We start from the raw sequence: 11057 nt of genomic DNA on the forward strand, positions 1-11057 counted from the left end.
CCTGCCAGATTCTCATTTCAGCATCTGTTGCTGTAGACCTTTGATGTCCTTCTCACACTTTTATCACCTAGCCCCTTAACAAGCTTTCACAGTATGTGTTCTATCAGCTGGAAACAACCTGTCTCCAGTAATGACATGGATTTTAATCCTTCCTGTGTATGTATTTATGTTTTCAAGCCAGCAACATAATTTGCTGCTGTCTTGGTATTTTCACAGCTCACAATGTATTACAGGGCAATCTTCCAATTCTGTTGCAACCAGCTTATCACAACAGCTCCTCCACACAGCTGTCATTTGTTTCCTTTCTATAGTGTTCCAGCACTGACAATATTTGTTGCACAGGCATGAATCAGGGTAGAGCATTCAAATTCCTACTTTGGACCTGTGAACAGAAAATCTGTTAATGGCTTCTATGGCAACATATCCCTTCCAATATGCTGAGCTGAATCCCAGCATAGGACAGAAGTCCCACAGGTTAACTGATTCTGCTTTATTACTTATTTTCCTCTATCAACTCTCTGACGTCTCAGTAGTGAAATTCTTACTGATGGTCTCTGTGAGACATTTCTTGCCTGTTCATATGTTAAGGTCAGCCCTATTTCTTCCCACCCCATTTTTTAGTTCTCTATCTGTAGTTGGAACAAAGTTTCCATATTTTAGTCTCTTATTTATCAATCCACAGGTAGTTCTCATTTTAAGTGCCTTCCTCACTCATTTTTCTCCCTGTGTGCAAACAACTCTGGGTGAAAGCCATTGCTTCTTCCTCTGGGTTTTTTGCCCAAAGATCCATGAAAAAAATAGTGTACAAACATCTACACAAGCAATATACTCCACTGGCTGAATTACTTTGTTTGCTGCCCCTATCAGCTGAGAACCACATACACATTGCAACAGTCTCCTAGTTTTGGAAGCAGATTGTTATCTACAAATCACTATCCTCAGTGAAAGCAAAGTTTAGCTATCTAGTAGGTACACCACTATCCATTATCAAGCAGACCACTGGTCAAGAAGCTGTATCCCAAGTTTTCATCTCTTCACGGCTCCCTTATTTAGAGGAAAAAGCCACTGTGACAAGACTCAGTCTTCTGGGGAGCAAACTGCACTGTGCAGAGATTCGTATCTGCACATGTGCCACACATGTCTTTATCTGGACTCCTCACTGAAGACAAACTATTTTTCTCAACTGTTAAAGAGTCTGATAAAATTACAAGGAAGTTGCATGGGAAGTTAAAGATATCTTTCATCTTTCATTTTACTTGTAGCAGTATCAGATCAGTGCCTCCATTCACAACATTTCCATGTGAGCAGGACTGACAGTTTTTTGACCAAATAGCCTAGAAATGGCCAGTGGGATATTAAAGCACAGTCTAACAACCTGAGAGCTTACTACTTTGCATGTAAGTGGCACATTCTGCCAAGGGAAACTGAAAATGCTTATGTACTTCATAACCAAGGAGAATAACGACTCACCATCTTAAAAAGATATGAACTTCCTACCATTTAGTTCACTAAAGTATCTGGAGAGCAGTGCGAGGATCCAGCCATGTTGGGCACCTCCAGAACAGTGAAGCTGGCAGGACTGGAGGAGACCAAGAAATTTCAGGCACAGACTGAAAGAAGACATTAACCAGCTTTTGAATATCAAGAGAGTGAAATGCAAGTTTATCTTGTCCAAAACCAGTGAGATATGGCCTATAATTAAAGATACTGCCTTGTACTTTAACAAAAGTACCAAAGTCCCACGCACAGTAAGAACAAAAGCAGGTGAGAGAAAAATGTATCTCACCAAGCTCTAACAATTTAATTGTGAGCTATAAAATTATAGGTTTGGACAGTTTTGCAGCAATCTGAACTAGAGCCTCTCATAGGTTTTCATCACCTGAACGTGGTTTTTTTCCCCTCCTGTATTTCAAATCCCAGTTTTTCATCCCAGTTAGCCATGGCATTAGCTGCTTTCCTATGGAATTAAGAATCAGCTGATGATAGCTGTCATTTCAACAAAGCTTGATGGGATAATAGCCTCAGTTCCCACACACTACACAACAATAAGCAGACGTGTTGGTGAGGTCTAAACAAACACTTTCAGTGTGGTAAAGGCTCAATGTGAGCACAACAGTCGTCTGTTCTGCCTGGTCAGCTGCTAAAGTTCTCATCACACATACTCACTGAACCCATTCATGCATCTGCAGCTATATCTATATATATGTTTGCCACTTCTTGGCCAAGAGATAATTTGGTGGCCACAGAAGAAAGTTCATATGCAAATGGAAATTCACAGATGAAGTTCAGGGAGAATCCTGGGAGACAGAGGAGTCTAGGATGAGAACCAAGACTGTTAGTTTCTTCACTTCTTGACCTCCTTCCCTGCTCTCCTATCATCAGTGTAAAACATAACCCCACATCAAACAGGCTTGCATGCCATGCTGAGTTCATTCACAGCACATATGCAACCAGCAAGCACCAAGATAAAGACCGTCTAGCACATTAACCAAACATTCCTTCTAGTCTTAGAAAAAACCTGATCTTTTCTTATTAGACTAAGTTTATGCCATTTTCTCTGTAGAAACAAGACAGCATCGTACACCTGGTCAGCCGCACAGTTCATCCAACAGAAGCTGATACAAAGAAAAAGCACAGGCAGACAAACCTATGTACTTTCTTCCACATTAAAATACCAGAGCAGCCAAGAGAAACCTCTACATGTGCTCAAGACAAGTTATTTTTCCCTGGAACATTTCCTACAGGGCAGTAATTCAGTAACTGCTGCTCAAAAGTGGACTTGGCTATCAGTCAGCCCTTACACACCAGCGGCCCAGAAGAGCTATGAAATTTAGAGGTGATGCAGGATGCTAAAAATCTTCCTAGCAGATGGAAGACAGTCTCATGAGTACAAGTACATAATTTTTTATTTTCAACCTGGAAAGAAAATTACTTGGCACTGAGACAGTTCTAAACTAACACTTGTGACTGAAGTGAAAAAAAGATTAAAATCTTCAAGACCAGAGCAATGAGCACTTAACGAGAGTTTGGAAGAGATCACATTTACAGCTTCAGCTGCAAAAGGGCAAATGTTTAGAGGGAATTAATTGCCCAAGTACTGTACCATCTAACTCCACTAGGCAGCTTGTGCTAGAACATTTCTGTTTTTTCACCTCAGTTCACTAAATGAGTAGAAACTGACAGACATCTGCAAGTGGCATCTGCAGCTATCTATCAGCTGTAAAAATGAAGATAATATGGATTTTTAGATAGAAAGAAGCAGTTTATGCATCTGAACAGCTGACCTAATGCAAAAAAAAAAAAAAAACTGGAAAGACCCTTCCCTCTACCGCTATCCTGGAATTTAGCCCTCCTCTCACCCACAGACTGACAAATACACCTGAACATGCTAAGCAAACTGTTACGTGTAGTTCTCGCATTCCCATGTGTTGTGCTGAATCACCACTTGCCAGAGGGTGGCACCCATTCCTCCAGTACAGTCAGGCTCTGAAAACTATCTTTGGCTTACACAAGGTACTTCTCATTAGCCAGAAGTGATTGTCTTCTGTGACACTGATTGTCTGAGGGCCGAGTTCACACAGTATGCTCAGCCCAACAGTCAGCTGTGCAATGACATCAGTATTTGTCTAAGTGACCAGCAAAAGAATTCTGAGCTGTCTAGACTAAATGACACTTAAGGAAGCTACCAAAATCCCCTATTTGCCTGCTACAACAGCATGTATTTCGTCTATCCCCCAAAGCAGAAACTACCCAGAGAAGATCAAATAATTAGGTAGCCCAAAAATAAGGGGCCATCTCAAGGCTGGGTGAGAAATTCCATCTCAGACCTCATTTGAGATACATTCCTTCTGCTGAGTCTATTAAAATATACCAAAGCATTTTTCTGCATGCACACCTAAAGCAGCAGCCAGAAAGAGCTCAAATACATTCTACCTACAGCCCATACCTAAACCAGAATGAATACCTGGAGTCAGCAACTACCATAAGCCATAATTGTAGCCATAAATGAACAAACAGGACTCAAAGGAACAGGACAATACATGAATCTTGGCTGCAAGTCATGTCCAGTGGAAATCCTTCCAGTGTCCATGATTACAAAAGCCACATAGGAAACCAGGGCACTGTTCTGAGAGGGTGACCTTGCTGGAGGTTAGAGCACAGGAGCCATCTTTAGGCTCCTGAGGAACACATAGTGCCACACCAAGTAATTATTCCCTTCTGGCATTCACACCATGCTGTGTTTCAAGTTCTTAAGTACTGCACAGCAGAACAGAAAGAAAAGCTTTCCTGCACACAAACAGTATATTGCAACTATATTTTAGATGCTCATACAAAACTTAACCAGCCCAGTTACAGAAGCTATACTGTCTAAGGAGAGCAATCAGCTGCTTGAGTTTGTGCTTGCCAATGCTCAGACCCCATACTGTGAGACAGCCTGCAAAGAACAAGGGTCATGCTTTTTGGCAAGTGAATTAGTTGTCTTGTGTCCAGTCAGACACTTCATAGCTGCATGATTCCCAAATAAACAAAGAACTGACACTGTAAAGACTAGGTCCCTTTAGGACTCAACAGCTAGGCTAAGATTATTAATCATTAAGGCTTATGCTAAGCTTGAATATTCAATTAATTCCCATCTTTTGCATCCTTTATATAACTAGAATTCCAAACACTTGCAATACTTAAAACAAGGCTCATTCCAGAATTACCTTGTAATGCTGTAGATTATGATTAAAAATGGTGTAGATGTTTGAACACTCCATGTAGTTTTTCTTTTAAAGAATTATAATTTCTATCATAACTTGTTACAAAGCATTATCTTCCATATACAACAGCATGAACCTGCCTTATAGGTAGCTGGTATCCATATCAATGCCATTGCTTCTTTAATTCAATTGTAAGACAAGTGGGCAGAAAGGCGTTGGAGGCAGCTATTTTGATTCCAATTTGCCCCCTCTGTGCTTGCATGACACAATCACAGAGCAGACTTAATCACACAAATAGATTTGTTCAGCATTCAATTCCAGACAAACCTAGAATAGGGCATTTAAGAGGCGTGATATTCAAAGAGCAGACTTACATGATCGTTTTCAATGTTTTGCAGCAGTCTTGGGTCATCAAATTCACACGACTCACTGGTGGAAGGAGGTAGCTGGCTGCAGAGCAAAACAAGCACATTCAAACAAGTGGCAACATTGCCAATCTTAGTACTTCATCTCTTTTCTTGGGAAGCAAATTTAAAAAGCAAAGTAAGACTCCAGTGTCCTTGAAAGCATTGAGAAAAGATCATATGAGTAATGCAGAAAGTGCTGAAAATGAGCACCAGCAAAAAACCCAAAATGGTTATGGCTGACGTGTTTCAGAAGATTCACGTGTCAATGCACCTCCTGGCACAGATGTAGCAACAGCAGTTTCTAAGCATATTTAAGATACATGGATTTCAGGGAGGCTTACTTATAAAATAGATCAAAGTTCAATATCCCTAAGTTCCCTCCCTAGTCACAGTGTTCTGCTTCAAGCTGACCCCTGGAGGATTTTAAGTCTGAGTACTCCACATAAGTACCCAGAAGAAACTTTCACAGAACTGACTAGGAAAGAAAGATGCAAGGAAAGAAAATATGGCAATGAAGGAAACAGCAATATCTTGGAAGAAAAGAGGGATCCATAGAAATTACATCTCAACAAAAAAGAAACGTGTAATTTTATCACCTTCCTAAAAGATGATCATAAAAATGAGCTGGACCAGTGGAGAAGCCTAGCTTAGCTCACCACCAAGTGCTTTTCTAACAGCATTCAGTGTTTACCTGTTTCTTGGGTAGGAACTCTCACTTCTTGCCTGTATTTGCCATTCAAATCCATGCCAGCCCTCCCTGGCTCTTCCCCTCCTTCCCAATAACCTCAATATGCTTCACTGACACCTGCGTAACACCTCTGGGTCTTCACTCATTTCTGTGGAATGGGACAGACCTGTCACCTCTATTGATTAAAGTTCTCAATAAAAAGGAGTGGGATTCTCTGGACATGATAGACCTACATATCAAGCTCTCTCCCAGCTTAATTACTAAAACATAGCATTTTAATAAAGAAGTCCCTTTTCTTCTCATTATCAGGCCTGAACTTAGTGATTGCAAAGAGCAACATTCAGGCTCTAGCTTCAGTCTCTAAGGTTCCTGTAAAGTAGGTTACTTTTAGCTTTTAACTTGACTGTCTGCAATTATAAATAAGCACTGCATTAGCATCCCAGCCACCCCAGCCACTGCCTATTCCTCACCCCGTTCACATACCAACTCTCTGTGCAGAAGAGTGGATCCATCACCACCCACCAGCTCTGCATTAGGCTTCCACTGGAAGACCATTTTACTCAAACAGATTCCTGCCTTGGGCTTCTTCCAGTCCCAAATTGGAAAGCGGTCTTTATATAGATTGTACCCACTCTGCTATACAGAACACAAACATCTTGTAATATATTTACCTGAAGTCTTCTGATGAACGTTCTCTTTCCAACTCAGGAAAGTGACTGAGGAGTAGAAAAAGGGAAAAAAGAACATTTATTCCACTTTAGTAACCAAAAAAAATAGGTGGAAAGCGAAGATCAATGAGTCATCACACAAAAACATATGCTGGAACCACAGGTTCAGCTGTTCATACATTTGAATCAAGTTTTCTGCCTTTTGAGATATCTAATTTAGCTACCATGAAATTCAAAGGTTAACTTGCACTGAGATCTGAAGACTACCCATTTAAAATGAAGCAAATACAAAGATTTAGATGACTCAAAGGGATCCTTTTGTCAGAACAGAATAAAACCACTAAGCAGGTATCCCTCTTGTACAAGGAACATTAAACTCTATAATTACAACTACACTGTTCTAAAAAAATTCTGGTTCTTCTCAAGTCTCAGAAATATGACTGATAATTGCTACCCTTGGACTGCAACTTTTTCCCTCTTGAAAAGCCAGAGCTTATTTAGCACTTCTGGTTTTGTTTAAATCATGATCATGTCAGTTAGGAAGCAAGTTTCTTTGCTTCATGTGAAGTACTCCCCAGGTTTGACTTTCATAATTTGTGCTGCAGGACAGGAAAATGAAAGCTATTAATTAAGACCACAAAACATGCTAGAATATAAACTGAAGAACAGAATGTTCTAAACCTTTTCCAATATAAAATTTTGTACCAGTAGTAACCACACAGTTTTTTAAAAAGTCATACGTACCCATATGTCACTCCAGCAATACTGCATTTCTTAAAGTTCATGATATTGCATGTTAGAGTACCTGTTTTATCAGAAAACAGGTATTTTACCTGGAAGGGAAAATAAAGTCTGATTTTCAACTTGCATAGTAACAAGCTCAAAGTAGAAAATAGGAAGATTCTCAGAGACATATTGCTCAAATGTCACAATATTGGCCAATGCAGGCTTATTACAGCTTGATTTGTCTACCAAATCTACTGAAAAATAATCAGGCAAATTATTTAATTGCATTAATTCTTTATCTCTAAATGTGGAAGGGCTCAAATAGTAGATATCAATTGCCAAGGCTCCAGTGTGGTCACCACAGATGTATTTGGTTGTGCTACTTGGACATTTATCAAATCTTTTAACTGTACCTATCTCAAAGAGCAAGACTGGAAATGAAAACAAAGACTCAGGATTGTTGAAGGATCATTGGGTTTTTACACACTGAAGATATTCAGTGTTTCAAAGATCACCAGAAATGTTTGGGGCTTTTTCCCCTCACTATAAGCATGGAATATGCTAGAGTAAGTCCAACTGGTATTCTGCAGGCAAACAAAAGCTGCTTTTTCTGATGTCCAGTCATGAGCAGTCCTGAAGTACACAACACACTGCCACAGTCAGCACTGCCCAAACTAATAATCCCTTAATGGAAACAGTGACTTTAAGGTAGATGTAAGAGGCAACCCCAACAAAGCAACATGACCTCTTGGAGCATTAGCAGATTCACAATTCCCACCTTCAATGGGCCACAACAGACCAAAACTAATTGCAAGTTAATAACACCACAGCTGTACCTCTGCACCAGCTAAGACTTTCAACAAGTAACATGTAGGAAGGGATGGTAATAACATGAAAGAGTGAGACAACTTAAAGACCAAACAACTTTGATGATCTGGGGTGACAGGTAACTAGAGTTAGAAGAAGCTTTTCCTCAATAATCGCCATTCAGTTCAAGACAGTGCATGACACTATTTGTAAGGTGATCCTTTAGCTGTGCACTACGCTGCTACTGAATACAGCATTGGAAAGGGAGCCTTTGCAAGCCAGAAGTCAAAGTGGGTACCCAAACTTCTGAGGAATTTTAAGTCATTAATAATTTCACCATAAAACAAAAATATCAAAGGCACCTGTGAACATGTAATTCAATTAATGAATCAAAAAATTCAGTCTAGTTACACAGAATCACTTGTAAGCCATTCCTGAAGATAACATATGGGCCACCAACATACATTATGCCACAAATACTTTACTTCAGGCAAAAATAACACCATAATTTAGAGGTTGATAACGTCACATCAAAGCGATTTAAATACAAATCAAATTTTAGCATTCATAAGAAAAATGTCAATCGGTTTAAGCAGGAAGAATATTGACTACGCCCCTACTGAGCAGAAAATTATTGTGTCTTTTAGATACATAAATGTTGTCTCTAACACTAAATTCACACAAGTTATGAAGTTCACATAGTTCCGTTACAGACCTATAACCTTGATGGTCAAGGAAAAAAGCTAGCATTTCTCAATGGTGCTACAAAATTCCAATAGCAAAGTCGTATTTTCCAGTAAGCTTGTTATGGGAAGCCCTTCCAGTCTGAAGAAATGTTATTTACAGAATAAAGAAATCTACAACAACTAGAAGTTAATATACAGTTATCTTTAGCTGAAAGGAAAAGAGGAATGCTTGAAGGAACACACTATCTAAATCAGGAATACAACTGCATTTTTTTGACTGGCATCTCCTGTGAAGTAGTCAGAAACATCAAGACCTAATAACACAGTCTAGGCTGTTGGCCTGCTCTTCAGCCAAGCTTAGCCCTGTACGTTCTGTTCTGGTACAGACAGCCAAAACCACAAAGCATCTCTCCAATACCTTTGAGAATAAAGTTGGGTGAACATATGAAATAGTTTCAATTCCCAAACACAAAACTGCCTATATGACATTACATTTAATCCTGTGATGTCTCATTATTTCACTTGTAAGACTCAGACTAGAGAAAATAACAATGTCCCATTAACCCGAGTAACACAGAGCAACAGAATAAAGCAGATTTGTACATCTTGCTCTCACACCTTCTCTCAACACAACATATCACAATCACGACACTTAAGAAAACGTTGTTTTACCTGCCCAAGTTCCTCATTAAGGTTTGAGGTTCTGGCCATTGCAGGTGTATCTGTTTCAGGGTAATACATATCTATGTCCTGAAATGAGAGCAAAATTAAGACTTATGTTATGCAAATTAAGCACTAAAGTCCCTGGTTTTCTTTTAGTCAGCTCCAGCTTGGCTTAACTGTCTTAATGCTATGAGTGGGCATTCTGAATGCTTGAGACAAACATCATCCCAGGATGAATATGGATGCCTCCTTTACTACATGGACATGAGAAAACCCAGATTCAACTACAGGTAGTTAATAAACTAAAGGTACAACAGTAAAAAAAGAAACTTCGTACAGTAGAAAGAAGCTCATGCACCAGCCATGATAATCATAGGTATTCTGTTACAACAATCAGTTGTTCTAGCCACATTGATGACTGGAGAGACAATTTTAGTGGCTCCACAAAATAAACTCTTTCTGTTACTGCATTTTACTGTGAGAGTAAAAGAAACAGCTGCCACACAAACCAAAGCAACTTCTCAGATATGCATCTCTAGTACATTATAAGCAGCTCAGGGAACAGACTTTTTAAACTTCACTTACATGTATTTTATAGGAACCTACTACATTACTCAAAGTCCAAGGATTAACGCATACCAACAAAAGGTATTCCTCTTGGTTTTGTCCAGCTTGAGAGCCATCACTACAGTATTTTTGGCCCACAACTTGAGACAGACATTTTGAAGTCAAAGCTTCCCTGAACAGAGGGATTACTGTTTGCTTGCGTGAGGCAGCGCCAACTTATCTCCTTACAAAAACATTACGGTCCATACCAGAGGTGACCTTAAGGCCACAGCCAAACCCTAAACCAAACTCCACACCTTCAAACAAGTCTAGTCTTTCCCTCTGCTGTGTCTGAGAGAAGCTGTAAGATACTGAAGAGTTTTCAAAAGATAATTACTGAACGTGAGTCAGCAGAGAGATCTCCTTCAACCAAGAGCTGAGACTTCCTTCTCATCCTAAAGGCCTAAAATACAAGTCATCATTTGCACAGGGGACCTTCCCATGACTAGATCTTTTAATTTCCTGTGAAACACAGAACTGATATAGAATAAACCCTCTGAGTTTCCCAGAAGTTGCATCAGAAAAGTAATTAGAAAATCTTGCAAAGATGTTAAGTGGGTTTTTATTTTAAATGTCAACATCCAGAACTGAGATACATTCATTCTTGCTACTTACCCAATTTATAAAAAGAGCCTGAGTAAACTTGACAACTTCCAATGTCACCAGAAGGCTGATTGGAATAAGGTTGTTGTACAAGATTATAAACGTCAGCAGATTGTATCCAAAGTTCACAGACAGCATTTCTGTGGACCAAAAGACACAGGACATCAGCAGACACAAGTCAGAGTGGTATAGGGGCAATCATTTTTATGCAGTTCGCCTGATCAGATTTAGCAATGCTAAAATAATCAGCTAGTGTGTTGATGCCTAGTGTAAGGGCAATTTTAATATTGATTTCAATAGAAGATAGATAAAACACCCACAGACCACATGCCTAAATACACAGCATTTTATACCAGGTAAAGAAGAGCAAGGTTGCTGAGGCTATATATTAAAGAACCGAACTCTTTCTGAACAATTTTTGCTAGACAGATGGTGAGAAGTACAATATTCCCCACTATAACCCAATTTAGACATTTATCTGACATGTCAACTGCCCAATT

General features: G+C 39.5%; 1 protein-coding gene across 5 annotated transcripts in view; it reads right to left on the minus strand.

The window, feature by feature from the left end:
* The window catches only part of ATP8A2 (ATPase phospholipid transporting 8A2), a 320265-nt gene that overhangs the window by 244003 nt on the left and 65205 nt on the right, over positions 1 to 11057 (minus strand). For all 5 annotated transcript variants that reach the window (XM_048294917.1, XM_048294918.1, XM_048294919.1 and 2 more), the window contains 5 exons: positions 10570 to 10697; positions 9358 to 9435; positions 7211 to 7299; positions 6470 to 6514; positions 5078 to 5153 (listed from right to left, as the gene is read on the minus strand). In XM_048294917.1, coding sequence (XP_048150874.1) covers positions 5078 to 5153; positions 6470 to 6514; positions 7211 to 7299; positions 9358 to 9435; positions 10570 to 10697 — 416 coding nt within the window. The remainder of the gene's footprint in view (positions 1 to 5077; positions 5154 to 6469; positions 6515 to 7210; positions 7300 to 9357; positions 9436 to 10569; positions 10698 to 11057) is intronic.

This window comes from Corvus hawaiiensis, chromosome 2, assembly GCF_020740725.1.
Source record: "Corvus hawaiiensis isolate bCorHaw1 chromosome 2, bCorHaw1.pri.cur, whole genome shotgun sequence".
Lineage (NCBI taxonomy): Eukaryota > Metazoa > Chordata > Aves > Passeriformes > Corvidae > Corvus > Corvus hawaiiensis.